The sequence below is a fragment of the Centroberyx gerrardi genome, chromosome 10 (genome assembly GCF_048128805.1).
Source record: "Centroberyx gerrardi isolate f3 chromosome 10, fCenGer3.hap1.cur.20231027, whole genome shotgun sequence".
Classification (NCBI taxonomy): Eukaryota; Metazoa; Chordata; class Actinopteri; order Beryciformes; family Berycidae; genus Centroberyx; species Centroberyx gerrardi.
In genome coordinates, this window is record NC_136006.1 from 1,043,443 (window position 1) to 1,062,214 (window position 18,772).

The 18,772-nt window shown below is 43.2% G+C and overlaps 2 protein-coding genes across 5 annotated transcripts in view; both read right to left on the reverse strand.

Moving 5' to 3' along the window:
• Positions 1 to 704: 704 nt before the first annotated feature.
• LOC139911192 (small ubiquitin-related modifier 1) lies at positions 705 to 9,809 on the reverse strand. 2 transcript variants are annotated; one of them, XR_013505161.1, is made up of 6 exons: positions 9,651 to 9,809; positions 7,228 to 7,302; positions 4,706 to 4,783; positions 3,594 to 3,665; positions 2,339 to 2,609; positions 705 to 2,288 (listed from the first exon to the last, which is right to left on the reverse strand). XR_013505161.1 is itself a non-coding variant. In XM_078286287.1 (5 exons), exons 1-5 carry the CDS (start codon positions 9,660 to 9,662, stop codon positions 2,535 to 2,537), a joined length of 312 nt encoding a protein of 103 aa, XP_078142413.1. In that variant the 5' UTR covers positions 9,663 to 9,809; the 3' UTR covers positions 705 to 2,534. The 2 variants fall into 2 exon arrangements, 1 of the variants encoding a protein (XP_078142413.1); XM_078286287.1 differs by having other exon boundaries at positions 705 to 2,609.
• A 724-nt stretch (positions 9,810 to 10,533) lies between these two features.
• carf (calcium responsive transcription factor) overlaps positions 10,534 to 18,772 on the reverse strand; it is a 12,464-nt gene continuing 4,225 nt past the window's right edge. The window contains exons 4-10 of one of the 3 annotated variants that reach the window (XM_078286285.1): positions 18,200 to 18,306; positions 17,195 to 17,336; positions 16,453 to 16,522; positions 15,741 to 15,832; positions 12,565 to 12,964; positions 11,637 to 11,750; positions 10,534 to 11,495 (exon numbers count right to left, since the gene is read on the reverse strand). In XM_078286285.1, coding sequence (XP_078142411.1) covers positions 11,659 to 11,750; positions 12,565 to 12,964; positions 15,741 to 15,832; positions 16,453 to 16,522; positions 17,195 to 17,336; positions 18,200 to 18,306 — 903 coding nt within the window. In that variant the 3' untranslated portion in view covers positions 10,534 to 11,495; positions 11,637 to 11,658. Of the gene's footprint in view, positions 11,751 to 12,564; positions 12,965 to 15,740; positions 15,833 to 16,452; positions 16,523 to 17,194; positions 17,337 to 18,199; positions 18,307 to 18,772 lie in introns of all 3 variants that reach the window. The other 2 variants (XM_078286284.1, XM_078286286.1) reach the window with 2 other exon arrangements.

Here is an 18,772-nt window from a genome sequence, read left to right on the forward strand (position 1 = left end):
AACAGTGTTATATAACAGTGTTATATAACACTGTTATATCTCTATGGATAGAAACATCTCAACTGTTTGGAACGCCAGCGCAGCGCGTCACAGCCTGGAAGCTCTTTCTGCTCCACATGTAGATCAGGAAGTAAAGCTGCTACGACCGTTTTACTGCGATGGTAATCCATTATTTCAGATAACTACTAACAAACGTGTGAAGTTGTTGTCTTTGGTTGCTTGGCAACGCCAGGCGCACCTGATAAACGTCCTGTGTCCTCTGTCCTCTCCCCTCGCTGCATGTGACCCGGCCTCACTCGGCACGTGCACGCCGCCCCCTACAGGCGGCTCAGCTCAAACATCTTCTGAATCATTTTCCTGTTTCTGTGGATTTAAACATGGCCGACCATTTAAACATCGCTTGTAATCTTTGCATCACATTTATTCAACTCTATAGACTTGCTTTTATTGTTCCTATTATTTTATTATATTGGTTTTACCCTCTATTTTCTATTGTATGCTTTTTGTTTGATTGTGAAAACTGTCACAAATTTAATTATTTTTCTGTAATCACTTCCAGGTTCAGGTCAGTAGTTTGGTGTAGGGATTTTTCATAAGGTGGGTTTTTTTTTTTTTTTTTTTAGAAAAGACTGAAAAAGCACAAGACTGTAGAGCAACAGATGATGAAAGCACAGAAAAACACACACACACATTTTCCCTTCTGATGAGCTGGAATAGAGATGTGTATTTGTGTCTGTGCCAGAATTTATAAAACCTGCCTTTACTCACACAAACAATAAAAAATATGTATACAAAATATACAAGTGGGGTAACAACAACATATACGCCTGGAAATATGAAATTTCAGAAAATATCACAATTAAGTTTGTAAAATTCTCCTGATCTATACAATATTGTTGAAAGGTAAATGAATTTCTGTACAGCCTTCGCCTTCACAATGAAAGAGATCCATCACTGAGAAATGTAAACAGACACCGGCCACCACCGGACATGTGATGATGATCACAAATTGCTATTTCAATTTCAGAGCTAATATTAGTTACCAATCAAGTTTGTTATAATGCCTCTTAATAGATTGACGTTGAATTATCCAAAAACTAACGTTATATCCCTCCTCTCTGATTCGTTTCCCTCCTCCAGTTACAGGACGACAGGAACACGGACGCCGTTTGGTTTCCTGACGGTTCAGGAGGAAACCGACTGATCTGATGTTAGAAGAGAGGAGGACCTGATGACTGCTAACAGGTAAAGTGACATTACTTTTGAAATGAGAGATATATTGTTTTTGTGAGCATCGAGCCTGAAGCCGGTCTCCGGTGACGGTGCCGTGTCTCCAAAGTGTTTCAGAAACAAGTCAGTGATGGATTCGCTCTCATTGTGCGTTGTGGACTTGAAGAAACAGTCGGGACGCGATGCGGCAGCAGAGAGCGGGACGCGGCGGGGAGAGAGGCCGGTGGTTTTGTCTTCAAACTGACGGCTTCCCGGTTCTGTGTGGAGCGTCTCTGCCTTTTACTTTAGTAGCATTTTCATTAAGTCGGGCTAAGTGGGAGAAACATTTTTAGGTTGCAGGTAAACCGAATCTGAACCAAATCTTGAAACTCTGCATCTCCAAAATACCAACTACTGAGGAACGGACAGCCTCGTTTTTAGTTTCCCCAGCAGGCGTTTTAACGCTGTCCAGTTGGTTTGAGAAGGTTTCCCAGGTGAAACCTGCGTTCACACTGTGAGCGACACGATCAGCTGGTCACCAGCAGTCGGCTGAACTTCGTTTCCCTGCTGATGTGATTTAGTTTGAACAGTTCAGAACGGAGTTCATCCCAGGCGTTCAAAGCTTCAGGTCTCTGTAACTTTTATTAGAAAGACGACAGGAAGAAACGTGTCAGAAACAACCGGCTGATCCACCATCGTGTCGAAGATCTGAAGTTTTATTGAGATTTTCCATTAATGCCGCCTAATTAACACTTACTAGCTTTGTTGACTAAATTAAACTATAGATTAAAACAATATAATGTTATGGAAGGCAATATCAGATCAGCAAAAATCTGATTTGCCTGTTAAAAACTTTGTAGCTGCAGACCAGAGCCTCTGGCCCCGCCCACCGAGCCTCTGGCCCCGCCCACCGAGCCTCTGACCCCGCCCACAGAGCCTCTGGCCCCGCCCACAGTCCATCAGAACAGAGCGACTCCTCGGCCGAGTCGCTCGCAGTGTGAACGCTCGGTAACGCTGCGGGCCGTCCCGTGACCAGGAGCTCACAGGTCTGAGCCTGCTTCAGTCTGTATGTGAAGACGCTGCAGCGCCGCCTGCAGGACCGGCGTGGAAGTGAACCGGGCAGAGACACGAAGAGACGCTCCGCCACTGAGATGATGCATCCAAAACAAACATGGAAACCCTGAAACGACTCCCTGCTACACTGAGCTCCTCCCCCGCGTCTGAGCAGCACAGATCAATAACAGATAATCAATACATCGTACAAATATAAAATATAATTAACAAAAGAAAAAGAAGAAACAAAAAAGAGAAAGCAGGTAGATGAGTTATTCTTCTTGCGTCCGGTGGCCTCCTGTCTGTTCCTGGTAGACTTCAATCACGTCCTCATCCTCCATCCCCAACTAGAGAGAGAAGGAGAGAGGGAGAGAGAGAGAATGATAGAGAGAGAGAACGATAGAGAGAGAGAACGATAGAGAGAGAGAGAGGGAACGACAGAGTGAGCTCATGATGCTCTTACCAAGTTTTTATCCTATTAAAACCATATTGTATTGAAAAGTCCTAGATATTTAGTTTTCTTTAAGATATTAAATTGATACTGGACTCTTGACTTGCTGTTCTACATTTAGACTTGAGACTGACTTGAGACTTGAGCAGAGTTGACTTGGTCACACTTTCATAAAGTCTTCAGTGTTTCGAGAGGTTTCTTCTTATCCGGGTGGAAAAGCCTCTCAAACATTTCCACCATCATGTCACTACTACTGAAACCCATGAGATTAATATTATTCATATTCATATTATTGTATGGAATCTGATCAGAATGTCAGTTGAGTTCAGGGCTTCCCATGGAAAAAAACCAGCGTAGTATTGATTAGTTCTACAGCCGGTCTGTAAGCAAGCTGCATCACATCAACATCAGTTACAACAGTGTACCTGAATCTGCATTTTTTTTATTGCATTTATCAGCACTGACTCTGTTGTTTTATATTATGTACATTACCTTTATTTTATTTAGTGCCCATTTCTTTTATTACCTTCCTGTATTTTACAATACTTGCCTTACTGGCAGTGTCTGCCAGTTGCTGCTGTAGCATCTACACTTCCCCAAGGGGATCAATAAAGTCCTATCCCAACTCTTTACATCATCTTTGATATCAACAGAACTTCTGCCGGACTGAATATTATTTTTTGGAACGATCATTATCCATAAATCACCAGGAAGCCTTGAGGATGTTTCATAACTTCACCCCTCTGTGTTTGCTGTAATCTTTTGTTTTATGATCTTAAATTCTCCCAATCTGGTCTGATCTGATCTGGTCTGAGCTGATCTGATCTGGTCTTCAGTCCAGTCCAGACCGCCGGAGCCTGATGGGCAGAAGCTGTCGTACCTCTTTGGGAGTCTGGTTGTCTGCGATCCTCTGTCCCTCGAACAGGAAGCGTAAGGAGCTCATGTGGACGCCCTGAGAACAGCAGAGAGACGAGATCGTTCACAACACCGCCAGCAGCTCACACACACACACACACACAGCAATTTTCCACGTCTGAGTAGCAGTTTCATAAACAGCGCGGTTTGTGTTTCTTAAGATTAATCTGACCAGAACATCTCTCTACACATACAGAGAGAGAGAGAGAGAGACAGAGAGAGAGAGAGAGAGAGAGAGAGAGAGAGAGAGAGAGAGAGAGAGAGAGAGAGAGAGAGAGAGAGAGAGAGAGAGAGAGAGGCAGAGAGAGAGAGGCAGAGAGAGAGAGACAGAGAGAGACAGAGAGAGAGAGAGAGAGAGAGAGAGAGAGAGAGAGACAGAGAGGGGTTTTCGGGTTTCCCCCATCTGTTAATGCTGGTAATTACTTGCAAATCCAGATTCATTTGTGAATTTAATTTGTGAATAGCTACAATACATCTATCTGTTCATAATGTGAAAACCTAGAGATGCACACTGGCAGATCCGCTACGGTCTGTAAACCAGTAACCTGAACCTGAACCTGAACCTGAACCTGAACACAGTTCAGTGTCATGTTGTCTGGATCTTATTCTGCAACAACTCAGTTTTCCAATGGATCATTAAAGTCACAATGAAATGAAAAATGACTTTTCACCTTGTTAGCTAATTCTCTAAATCATAACCTACATATGTAACAACAAATACCAAAATAATTGACATAATTTTCATTTGCTTGTATTTTTACATCAAAATCAAATCACATCACTGTTACTTCTTGGAAAACTGCATATTTTTAGCAGCGACCTCATGTTGCACAACATTAAAAGTCAACCAATAAAACATCAGAGATTTTTGAAAGGTCAGAGTGACAGAAAGGCATCATGGGACGCTGAACAGGTTTCTCCTCATCATCAGGGTCACTTTTGGAAATGAACCAAACATCACTGCTGTAAAAACCTGACAGGAACACAGGCCAGTCAGAGTGTGTGTGTGTGTGTGTGTGTGTGTGTGTGTGTGTGTGTGTGTGTGTGTGTGTGTGTGTGTGTGTGTGTGTCTCCCACCTGTCTCTGGCTGTAGGACTCCTTCAGCTTCTTCAGGTGTGTCGTCATCTTCACCTTGAAGTGGATCTCACTGTTGTCCTGAGAGGAGAGAAGGAAATATTACAGAGGATCAACAGACACATGAGCCTGAAAAATGAATATACACTTTTAATAGAAACACGTGACATCACTCTATCTGTTTTTAATGTAAAACTCCACTTTGAAGTAAGTGAAGAAGTGGCAGAACGTCTCTGATCATACTGAACGCTTTTAAACAGGATCAGCTGTAGATTCTTCCTCCTTACAGGACAGCTATAGATCTATATTACAGTTATAGGTACACACACACACACACACATATATAACATATTCTTTTTGTTTCAGGGTGGGTCTCTGGTGCGTCTTTCTTCTGTCCATTTACGGTTCTTTTTTATGTCTGTTATGTGTATTGTGTTATGTTTTGTCAGTTGGCCCTTTTCACAAACATGGCCGCCGTGCTGCAGCAGGGTAAATATCGGTTCTCACCATTGGCAGCAACGTTAAAAAACAACTTCCTGTCGCCCATAACTGTGTCTGACTCTTGTTTAGTGTTTCAACATCATGTGCAACACAACACAGCTGCTGTCCTGACAGATGTTTCTGTCTCTGAGGTCACACGGCTGCACCACTGTAACAAAAGTGATTTGATCGAGGGTCACAAAATGGTAACAGTACAGAAATTAGCGTTAGCCAGTTAGCATTTTGTGACCCTCGATCAGTGACTTGACCAGTCGTCTGACAGCAGAAACAGAAACAGCTGTATTGTGTTAAACATTATGTTGAAACACTAAATAAGTGTCACAGACAGAGTTAAGGGCGACAGAAGCTAAACACCCTGCTGCAGCATGGCAGCCATGTTTGAAAAGGGCCGGCTGTCTATAAAAAAAAAAAACTTTTCCTTGTATGTTCCTGGGAGAATCCTCTGATTCGCCCGACGAAGGTCTCAGAAATGAAACATTGCTATTTTTCAATAAAATGTTTTAATTGAAGTACAGACAGAGCGGAGTCTGTTGTTTATTCCCAGCAGCTGTAATGCTCCAGAAGTTATTGATCACAAGAGAATAAAACTTCACTTCTGCCATGATGTTGTTTCTCTCTGCTGCCTCAGATCTGCTGTCAGTCCTCATGGGAAAAACATGTTTCCACCAACAGACTCATTAACATCCAGGAAGTTTAGACTCTACCGCTTTGTGCAAAGCAGCGTAACAGGCAGCCAATCAGGAGTCAGTTTAACTGTGAGCCAATCAAATCAGAACAATATTTTACTGCTTGTTGAGTATTTACCTCCGGTTTATTTCATTTCCTGTTTTTATTATTATGTGAAGCACATTGGGCTACAGTCTGTGTTAGAGATGCACATTTTCAAAAAAAATGATGTGCACTGTTAGTGAACGGTCAAATATCGGTTTGTTAGGCCCAAATATGTTAAACCCCCACTACACACACTTCGAATCGAAGCATTATCCAGACAAGTCACACTGACAAGCATACTGAAGCTGAATGGAGACTGTAATCATAAAGAACCAAATAAGAGTATTATTATGTAGGCTGAGGCTGCAGTTATGGCTCATAAAATCCTGCCGCATTTTCATCTGGCATTCTCATATTCCAATATTAATCCGACTGAAATAATGTTTCCAAACTCCAAATGAAATAAAAAAAACTATTGTTGATCAAATCGTCTGGGGTTAACTGTTTTAGACCTGTTGCCTAAACATTTTAATTTATATGTCCAAATGCTCTAGAGTAACGCACCACATACACACCGTCAGCCCAGCGTCAGAGAAGACACGCTCTGACGGGACAGAGGTCCCAGAGAAGACGCTCTGTCGGGACAGAGGTCCCAGAGAAGACGCTCTGTCGGGACAGAGGTCCCAGAGAAGACACGCTCTGACGGGACAGAGGTCCCAGAGAAGACGCTCTGTCGGGACAGAGGTCCCAGAGAAGACGCTCTGTCGGGACAGAGGTCCCAGAGAAGACGCTCTGACGGGACAGAGGTCCCAGAGAAGACGCTCTGTCAGGACAGAGGTCCCAGAGAAGACGCTCTGACGGGACAGAGGTCCCGGGGTGCAGAGGCACCGCTGCGTTAGGTGCTGTCAGCCTGGGATCCTGCCTGGTCCAGTGGATTGGTATCAAGTGCTGGAGGCATTTCTTGCGAGTAGCTCTCCACTTTGGTTTAATGGCCATTTGCATAGTTGGACTAACCGGCTGCGATGACGCAATTCAAACAGTCATTAACCGTTAAGGTTAATTGACGTGACACATAACAAACAATAAATCCATCATCGATTTTTGTTGGACGTCCCTAGTCTGTATGAAACGGAGACGCTGATTTATCCAACAAACACTCAGTTCACCGACCTGCTGCTGAAGTAAACCACTGGAAAAACACTGAAAATATCTGGAGTGTGAATATTCTGCTGTCAGTTTGAACTGTACCACTATGTTAGTGTGTTAGAGCTCTGTTCTGGACCACACACACACACACACACACACAGTCCCACCTGTCCGATGACTTTGAGTTTGATGTACTCTCCATCTTTCTTGTCCCCACCATCCTGACTGGAGGGCTTGGTTTCCTACACACACACACACACACACACACACACACACACACACACACACACACACACACCATTCATTACATCATTAAAGCATCAGCTGACACACAGATAATCTTGTTACAACATGGAATTTGGGTGAAAATATTCCTGAAATTTCACAAATTGACCCTGAATTTTAAATTATTGGTGCAAAACATGGCACTGAAAAAAGAAAAGAAAATGTAAAAGTAGTACAGCAAATTGTTTACCTAATATGTCCAAAATCACATTAATCAAATTAGTTTATTTTACAATTGGTTACAAGCATTTTTCAATACTGAGTTCACTTTTTCACAGTCAGCACAACAGCAACCTGTGGACTAAACTGTCAATCATTTGACACAAAATGCGTTCAGTGACCACAATTTTCAAAATTATTGAATTAATTTCTCACTCAAACTCAACCTCCATCAGAACTGTGTGTGTGTGTGTGTGTGTGTGTGTGTGTGTGTCTGCAGCCAATTTTGCAAACATTTATCCTACATACTCTTTTCAAAATATTAAAGTTCAAAACCTAACATACAGAATTCAAGTGGACAGAAATTTGCTAAATCACAAATACTATATTGAAAAAAAGTAGATATAATGGTTGATTGAAGTTATGTAAATGAGACCAACCAGAGCTGATTCCCACCTCAGTCAGAGACCATCAAACTGCAACCAAGTAACTTTTACTGTTTTAGGTCTATAGTACTGGAATTTTTGTTTCCACTACATTTCATTTTGTATATTTTGTAATTACTGTGAGCCAAAAACCCCGGCAAGAATAAAGCTCACTGAAGATCACACATTTCTACGACTTGTTCCTGTAGCTTCTACTGCAGTTCATTCTATACACAGCTGCCATTCTGTTTGGTAATAGCTTTGTAAAAAATACAAAATAATCTATACATTTCTTATACTCTCAATGAAATACTTAATCTATTTACAATGCCAAAAGAAAAAAAATATTTAAAAAAAGAAAAAAACTAAGCTTAATATAATTTACTACTTTAAAGACGCTTCCTGTTCTGACTGACAGAGTGTTGTTGTTGTTGTTGTTGTTGTTGTTGGGAGAAGACTGGTGCTGCTGTTTCACTCAGATTTTCAATGATTTGATGTTGACATGCTGCGGTGTTTTGGTGGTTTTGGTAGTTTAGTGTGAAGCTGCATGTTGGTGCAGAGCTGTGAAGAGTTTTGAAGAAGTGAACTCAGTAACCGATTGTAAAAAACTGTAATGTTCATCCCATTGAACTGAATGGTAATGTTGGACTTATGTCAATGACAGACTTATGTGTCATGATATCCTAAAACCTCTAAGTGTGTCAGTAACCACGTTAACACTCAGTCTGCTGCTTTAAAGACAAATGTCCTGTCAACTTCTCCAGTTAAATAAAGTTTGAAGTTGATGCTCACAGCAGCAGAGCAGCTCATAACACTGCTTCAGACTCTCAGGCTCTGAAGAGGTAAATGTACAATATGTGAACAGTACTTAGTGTTATTATTGATGTTCCACACAATTCAACACACAATTCAGCTAAAATGCCTAAAAATAAAGGCACGGTACATTGAAATGGGAACACTGTGGCAATGGACCATTCATAACAGGTTTGCACAAAGTACTAAGCTAACTAAAGTACTAAGCTAACTAAAGTACTAAGCTAACTAAAGTACTTAGCTAACTAAAGTACTTAGCTAACTAAAGTACTAAGCTAACTAAAGTACTAAGCTAACTAAAGTACTTAGCTAACTAAAGTACTAAGCTAACTAAAGTACTTAGCTAACTAAAGTACTAAGCTAACTAAAGTACTAAGCTAACTAAAGTACTTAGCCAACTGCTACTTGGTAACTGTAACACACACACACACACACACACACACACACACACACACACTGCTTCTACACTGAACTCAAAGTTACTCAAAACTCTGCTCCTCACTAAGAGTTTTATTTTGACTGTTTTAACTGAAGGTTTTTAATTCTGTCTGTCTTGACACTGGTTGCCACAGCATGGCTAATGTTAGCCTGGCAGCACTCTTGCTAACTTGCTAACGTCAGGTAAGTTAACCAACTGGCTAAAGCTGAAACATGCTAGCTCCTAACAGTTAGTGTTGCCGCCTTTCAGTAAACTGAACCCAGTGAATACTAAACTCCCAAATCCAGCTGCATTCAAGTCGGTAACACACAGCAGCTGCAGCTAACAGTTGGCGTTAGGAAGCTAACAAGCTAACGTACTGGTTGGCTACAGCAGCTAGCTGGGTTGGGGTTAGCTTAGCTGCTAGCTAGCTGCAGCAGCCTCTGGTCTCTGTGCTGATCTGTGTATCGGAGCTTCCGGTCTGGCTCACCGTGTCTGACATGGTTTCCAGGATCCACCGTTTCTCTCTCCGGGTTTCTGCTGCCGTTAGTGTGAAAGATGAGTCTCCACAAACACAAACAACAACAAGAGGTTTTTTTCCTCCCTCGTTCCGCTCCGCACGGCCAAAACACACCGTGACGTCACGGAAGAGGCTTTGTCTTCTTTGTGGTCTCTGTCCTTTGAAGCGGGCCGCCTGCACGCCGCCGCCCAGCGGACCGGAGGGAGAGCACGCGACGGGATCTCTCCAGCAGCACATCTGAACAGGATTCAAAACTATAGAGCGAGTTCATGACATGAGCAACAGACAGGTTCAACACACGGACATATTAACTAGACATTTATGAATGAAAATGTGAAAAATAAACTATGGATTCCAACTTTCACAGGATGTGCAAACTGGCAGCGCAGATACAGCTAGACCTCCTGAGACAATGTGACATGGCATTATAGAAAAAATATAAAAATATATCTTTATATACGGTATATACATATATATATATATATGAGAGGAGAATGAGAGTATGATCACAGCATGTAACATATATAACGTTACATGATGTGTAAACATGTGCTTGTGTAGCCGACATGTTGAACATGCAGTCACACGTTTTATTGACTTTTTAAACTCTATTTTTATTGCTGTAAAGTACTTTGTAACTCGGTTTTCAAAAGTGCTATATAAATAAAATTTATTATTATATTATTATTATTATTATGTACATAAATGACTACAGATGGAGATAAAATAATGTGATCAGATGTGCAGATTTAAGACCAACAGGACAAACTGACAGAAATGAAAAGTCCTTTAACACTGTTAGGCTGAACATATGTAATAATAATTCTGTAATTAGAATACCAGTATTCTTTACATCACCATAATGAGACTACTGAAATGCTAAAATTTAGGGCTGCAACTAACTATTATTTTCATTATTGATTAATCTATCAATTATTTATTATTTATTTATTTATCAATTAATCGTTTAGTCTATAAAAAAACATGTTCATCACAGTTCAGAGTCCAAAGTGATTCTTCAGGTTTCTTCCTCAGTCTGACCAGCAGCCAAAAAACACAAAGGATTCATTTATTAATGAGATGAAACAGAAAAGCTGCAAATCTTGGAAGCTGGAGGCAGAAAATGTTTGGTACTTTTACTGATAAACGACTAAAACGATTAATTGATTATCCAAATTGTAATCGATTAATTTTCTGTCGCTAGACTAAACGATGAATCCACCAGTTGTTTCAGCACTAGTCACACTGAGCTGGTACAGAATGAGCAGCTGAACGGACACGGTGCAGGAAGAGGAGCCAACATGGCTGCCGCTGAACGCTGCAGCAGCCAAACTGTCTGTGTGGCTCTGCTCTTTATTCAGACACTTTTAACTGCCAGAGCAAATATCATTAACAACCATTTCAAAAGAAGATAATAAATAGCAGAACGATTTACAAAAAGTCTGTCAGTGATTTGAAACGCTCGACATGAGGATTCAATTTGATAAATCCTGTTTCAACAACAAAAAGCCTCATGGTGGTTTTACTGACTTCAGCTGAGGGAAACCAAACGGCTTCAACACGTCTGGATGGGAGCTGTCAGGTGAAAGCAGAGGAAGCCTCAGGATTTTCAGCCTCTTGTTATCTTGTGAGTTTGTTCGTATCAAACGGCCGACGATGCTGAAGGAAACCACTTTCCACCTCAGTCTGGATCCAGAAACCAGACTGATCCTGGACTGAGGTGTTCAGTCTGGACAGCAGGAAGTTAATTGTGACTGCTGGCTGTGCGGGATAGATCCGATCTTCTTCTTCTTCTTCTTCTTCATGTGTTTCCTCCTGTTCAGACGGCCAGCAGGTCCACACAGGAGATCAGGAGTCAAGACCCAGAGTACGTTTTTGGTCTCCACATGACCAGAGAACCAGTATGTTTTAATGAGTACTAGTATGATTTGATCAGTTCTACTGTGTGTTAATGACCCAGTCTCCAGCAGGTTCAGGGTTAACTGGCTGAGCTGGTCTCCTCCTCCTCCTCCTCCTCATCCCTCTCTTCTTCTTTCACCTCCACCTGCAGGATATCTGGACCAGTCAGAGCTGAGAGAGAGAGAGAGAGAGAGAGAGAGAGAGAGGAGAGAGAGAGAGAGAGAGAGAGAGAGAGAGAGAGAGAGAGAGGAGAGAGAGAGAGAGGGAGAGAGAGAGAGAGAGAGAGAGGGAGAGAGAGAGAGAGGAGAGAGAGAGAGAGAGCTGGTTTCAAACTAATCCTGTGTTATTTAAAGCTTGATTGTATTGTACAGCCACAATCTACGACTAGAAATATCAGCTGTTACTATTATGCCTCTCTGTCTCTGTCTTGAACCCTGTATTTATTTATTCATGTATCTGTTCATTAATTCACACTAGATAAGTAAATACAGGGTAGGAAGGAAATCAGAAGGAAAAAGTAAAATAGAGTAGAAAAATAATCAATCAAATAAATTAATACATAAATAGATACATGAATAAATTGAATCAATTATTTCTCTGTATTTTATTTTTTCCTTCTGTTTTTCCTTTCCTACCCAGTATTGACTTTATTCTCAAGTAATAACAGACAGGCAGACAGAAAGCTAACAGACAGACAGTTCATCCATCCCTCCTTCCAATCAGTTTTATCTTCTAAATCTCTTATTAAAAAGCACTTATATGAACAAGCTTTTTTATGATTGCCAAGTTTAAGATTTCCTGTTTCATCATATTTAATTATCTTTGATTCTGTTCTACTTTCTACACTTTGCACTTTACAACTTTCAGTTTTTTCTTATAATGTAAAGCACTTTGTAACATTTGTTTCTGAAAAGTGCTATACAAAATACAAACTTTATTATTATTATTATTATTTATTATTATCCCTCCTCCCTCCGCTCCTCACCGATGGCGGCAGGCTCGACGATCTGAACTGGGATGGTGTCTCCGTTCTCCAGGACGATGTGGTGCGTTCCTCCGTCACCCAGGGGAGACACGCTGAGCGTCGGCCCCGCGCCGAGCTCCGCCTGGGGGCCGCACGCCGCCGGGGACTCCCCCGACGGACCGGAGGGCTGGAGGAACGACTGGGAGGGAGAGAGGTGAGGAGACGGGTGGAGCGAGGAGGAGGAGGAGGAGGAGGAGAAGAAGAGCAGGGGTTGAGGAGAAGAGAGGGAGGAGTCAGGGAGCGCAGGGGAGGAGGTGCTGGGGGGGGGGACAGGCTGGGTGGAGGAAGAAGTGGAGGAAGAGGTGATGGGAGGTTCCTGTGTCGGAGGCTGAGGCGGTGTGACAGGCTGCAGCTGGATTCCCTGTCAGAGAAACAGACAGAAAACATGAAATACATTTATTACACATTTCATGACCTTGATGAAATGAACCGGAGCCTCAGACCAACAGGAGTCAAGCCAGACCAAACGGACCAAACGGACCAAACGGACCAAATGGACCAAATGGACCAAACGGACCAAACTGACCAAACGGACCAAACGGACCAAACGGACCAAACGGACCAAAAGGACCAAACGGACCAAACGGAACAAAAGGACCAAACGGAACAAACGGAACAAACGGAACAAAAGGACCAAACTGACCAAAAGGACCAAACGGACCAAACGGACCAAACGAACCAAATGGACCAAACGGACCAAACGGAACAAAAGGACCAAACGGACCAAACGGAACAAACGGAACAAAAGGACCAAACGGACCAAAAGGACCAAACGGACCAAACGGACCAAAAGGACCAAACAGACCAAACGGACCAAACGGACCAAACGGACCAAACGGAACAAAAGGACCAAACGGACCAAAAGGACCAAACGGACCAAACAGACCAAACGGAACAAAAGGATCAAATGGAACAAACGGGCCAAACGGAACAAAAGGACCGAACGGAACAAACGGACCAAACGGAACAAACGGACCAAACGGAACAAACGGACCAAACGGACCAAACGGGCCAAACAGAACAAAAGGACCAAACGGAACAAATGGGCCAAACGGAACAAAAGGACCGAACGGAACAAACGGGCCAAACGGAACAAAAGGACCGAACGGAACAAACTGACCAAACGGACCAAACGGACCAAACGGACCAAATGGGCCAAACGGAACAACGAACCAAACGGAACAAAAGGACCAAACAGACCAAACGGAACAAAAGGATCAAATGGAACAAACGGGCCAAACGGAACAAAAGGACCGAACGGAACAAACTGACCAAACGGACCAAACGGACCAAACGGACCAAATGGGCCAAACGGAACAACGAACCAAACGGAACAAAAGGACCAAACAGACCAAACGGAACAAAAGGATCAAATGGAACAAACGGAACAAAAGGACCAAACGGACCAAACGGAACAAAAGGACCAAACAGACCAAAAGGACCAAACGGAACAAACGGACCAAACTGACCAAATGGACCAAACGGGCCAAACGGAACAAACGGACCAAACGGACCAAACGGAACAAAAGGACCAAACTGACCAAACGGGCCAAACGGGCCAAACGGAACAAAAGGACCGAACGGAACAAAAGGACCAAACTGACCAAACTGACCAAACTGACCAAACGGGCCAAACGGACCAAATGGAACAAAAGGACCAAACGGAACAAAAGGACCAAACGGAACAAAAGGACCAAACGGACCAAACGGAACAAAAGGACCAAACGGACCAAACGGGCCAAATGGAACAAACGGCCCAAACGGAACAAAAGGACCAAACTGACCAAACGGGCCAAACGGGCCAAACGGGCCAAACGGAACAAAAGGACCGAACGGAACAAACGGACCAAACGGAACAAACGGACCAAACGGACCAAACGGGCCAAACGGAACAAAAGGACCAAACGGAACAAATGGGCCAAACGGAACAAAAGGACCGAACGGAACAAACGGGCCAAACGGAACAAAAGGACCGAACAGAACAAACTGACCAAACGGACCAAACGGACCAAATGGGCCAAACGGAACAACGAACCAAACGGAACAAAAGGACCAAACAGACCAAACGGAACAAAAGGATCAAATGGAACAAACGGAACAAAAGGACCAAACGGAACAAATGGGCCAAACGGAACAAAAGGACCGAACGGAACAAACGGGCCAAACGGAACAAAAGGACCGAACAGAACAAACTGACCAAACGGACCAAACGGACCAAATGGGCCAAACGGAACAACGAACCAAACGGAACAAAAGGACCAAACAGACCAAACGGAACAAAAGGATCAAATGGAACAAACGGAACAAAAGGACCAAACGGACCAAACGGAACAAAAGGACCAAACAGACCAAAAGGACCAAACGGAACAAACGGACCAAAAGGACCGAACGGACCGAACGGACCAAACGGAACAAAAGGACCAAACAGACCAAAAGGACCAAACGGACCAAAAGGACCGAACGGACCGAACGGACCGAACGGAACAAACGGAACAAAAGGACCAAACGGAACAAACGGACCAAACGGAACAAACAGACCAAACAGAACAAACGGAACAAACGAACCAAACAGACCAAACAGAACAAACGGAACAAACGGACCAAACGGACCAAACTGGCAACCCGTCACCTGCTGGCCTATGGTTGGCTACAGTGGGGAATCACAGTCTACATCACTATCAACAACATCACTATCAACTACATCACCATCAAACTACATCACTATCAACGACATCACTATCAACTACATAACTATCAACTGCATCACCATCAAACTACATCACTATCAACTACATCACTATCAAACTACATCACTATCAACTACATCACCATCAAACTACATCACTATCAACGACATCACTATCAACTACATAACTATCAACTGCATCACCATCAAACTACATCACTATCAACTACATCACTATCAAACTACATCACTATCGACTACATCACTATTGACTACATCACTATCAAACTACATCACTGTGGTAAAAATCATTTTCTACGAGTCATGTCTTCTTCATTGAGCAATATCTAATCAATAAAAGGAAGTAAAAGCCACTACCAGTCAGAGCCCCATATTGGCTGTTAATACCTATGTATTGATTATTGACATGTTATTGATATGTGTTACTGACCTGCAACTGGGCGAAGATCTTTGGCTGCAGAGAAGAGAGAGAACTGAAGAGCTGAACGGCCTCAGGAGATAAAGTGTCACTACCATCCAATACTACAGAGAGAGAGAGGGAGAGAGAGAGAGAGAGAGAGAGAGAGAGAGAGAGAGAGAGGGAGAGAGAGACAGAGAGAGAGAGAGAGAGATGAACAACTAGACAGAGATAAAAGTGAATCAGACACTAGAAGTTGAGATGGGGAGAGGTTGTGTGGAGCTCAGTGTGAACACTTTCAAAAACAGTTTTACTGAAGAATTGTTTGTTTGGCTTCAGAACATTTGGATTCTGCTGCAGAATTGTTTGCAGTAATTTTATGGTCATTTTTTTTCACGGTTTTGGACTCTAAAGACAGTTTCTGTTCACTTCAGGTGTTTAGCAGAAAGCTGACATGGTCTCTCTGTTCTGTGGACAAACCTCACCACTGTTTTCACCGACATGAGGGAGAGGAGACGATGACAAAACTTTCATTTTTGGGTGAACTATTCCTTTAAAATTCACGCAGCATCCGACATTATGTGTGACGAACAGAGAATGAAACAAAAGTTGTAGTGCTCCGCTTAGGCCAATCAGTGTAGTTTTGAAAGTGTCAGAATGGAGCAAAATCCGATCAGCATCCGAGATATTGCTCCAGAGTCCCTCCCTGATGTCATGACGACCGTAACATCAGAGTCTGTCTCACCTTCAGCGGCGGCCGGGGTGAGCGTCAGCGTCACCGTCTCAGTCAGAGCGTCGCTACACACCGCCGTCCACTAGAGGGAGACACACACACTTCAGACCGGCACCACTGAGCTCACATGCAGAGCTTTCAGGTCTTAAAGAGGAACTGAACCCCAAACCCAAATCTGAGGTGAAGCCTGACACCTGATGGTGAAAAGTAGGTTACTGAACTGGCCATCTGCTACTGGCTGGTCTTTGGTGCCAGGTGATGTCACCACCTGTTGTACTCTATAGAAGGTGACATCACCTGGCACCAAAGACCAACCAATAGCAGATGGCCAGTTCAGTACCCCGTTGAAACAGGATGTTGGGGCGGGACATAACGCAGGGAGGGATCAACCAATGGGAGATCAGTTAGGGAGAGAAGGGCAGTTTGATTGGATGGAGTTTATATTTACTTAACTACTTGTACGTTTTTGGGCATTTATTGTTAAATAGGTGTATATTATGACATGGAAAATTGGCTAACAAGGTGGAGAAGTCATTTCGTTTCATTGTGATTTTAAAGTTGCTTTATTTTAACTTCAATATATTATTATCAAATGAATGTTGCTACCTTGATATAATGATGTAAACCAATGAGAGCCTGGTGGAGATGACTGGTCTCTATCTATTCATTCATGACAACAAATTAACCTGAATAAGACTTTAACCAGTCTCTGTGTGTGTGTGTGTGTGTGTGTGTGTGTGTGTGTGTGTGTGACCTCGGCTGTGGCTCCAGTCAGCCCCAGTGCCTTCTGGGACTCGTGGATGTGGTTCTTGATGTCGTTGACAGTGGGGAAGTAGCACAGGTTGTGTCTCTCTGGAAGCCCTTCACACTTAAACAGCTCTCTCTCCACGAAGCGCCTGCAGGCACACAGCACACACATGACTAACACATGACTAACACATGACTAACACATGACTAACACATGACATTAACACATAATATAAATATTAGTCAGCTGAGTTGTGTTTAATATCCCCATTTGCTCTGTTCTTATTTATATTTCATTTTTCTATCTATATGTGATCCTGTCACTATCTGCTGCTGGATCAGTAAAGTTTCATCTCGCTTCCTCTAAACCCCAGCCTGTCTCTCTGCTGCAGTGCATTCTGGTCTCTCTCCTGCTCCTGCAGTGCATTCTGGTCTCTCTCCTGCTCCTGTGGTGGAGAAACTGGTCTCTCTCCTCTTCTACGATGGATTTCTCCCTGTATGATTGTTGAACGTCTCTCGGTGCAAAATGGCGGCTCTAGAAAGAAGCCCTCGCTCTTTGATTCTGAGGGACTGACACCAAAACCTGACGTTTACCGCTGATGTTTTACATCCTGAAACATTTTCTCATATCAAACTCCACTGGAGCTGCTGGAAACATCTGGAGGTGACGTCACCTCGTCTACGATTGGCCGGTTATGAGCCAGAGATGAAAAGAACATCACTAATAACTGTTTTTGACGGTTACAGTGTTTGTTTCATCCAGATGGTCTGAAGCAGAAGCTGAACCTGAACCTGAAGCTGAAGCTGAAGCTGAAGCTGAAGCTGAAGCTGAAGCTGAAGCTGAACCTGAAGCTGAAGCTGAAGCAGAAGCTGAAGCAGAAGCTGAACCTGAAGCTGAACCTGAAGCTGAACCTGAAGCTGAAGCTGAAGCTGAAGCTGAAGCTGAACCTGAAGCTGAAGCTGAAGCTGAAGCTGAAGCTCCGCCTCTAACAGACAGCAGCTTGTTTCTCACCTCAGCTGCTTGCGGACGCTGTAGACTTGATGTTGACCTTCAGCCACCAGCTGCCTGATCCGCTCCGCCACCCGAGGGTGCAGACGAGAGGGAATCAGACTACTGTCCTGCAGACAGACAGGCAGACAGACAGACAGAGAGACAGACAGACAGAGAGAGAGACAGAGAGAGAGAGAGAGACAGACAGGCAGACAGGCAGACAGACAGACAGACAGACAGGCAGACAGACAGACAGACAGACAGACAGGCAGACAGACAGACAGACAGACAGACAGAGAGACAGACAGACAGACAGACAGACAGACAGAGAGACAGAGTTTCAATGAAGGATGCTCACAATGCTAACAGGCGTTTTATCAGATAACTGATGAACTAAAGACTCATCATGACTCCAGACAGGAACCCAGAGCGGTTCAGTGAGTTCACATGTCTGAGGCGTGTTCTGCAGGTCATGTTATCACAGGTTAGCCTAGCGTTTTTACTAATATGGATTACAATTATGCTTTAAAATTCATGAAAGCAGTGTTGATTTGTCAAAATTGTCATATAACAAAATGTATGACTGTCACACGC

Coding starts and splice junctions, on each gene's coding strand:
- LOC139911192 (XM_078286287.1), bottom strand. Junction 4,784..7,227: donor AACTCAAAGTCATCGGACAG/GTGGGACTGTGT, acceptor CTCTCCTCTCAG/GACAACAGTGAGATCCACTT. Junction 2,610..3,593: donor ACAACCAGACTCCCAAAGAG/GTACGACAGCTT, acceptor TTCTCTCTCTAG/TTGGGGATGGAGGATGAGGA.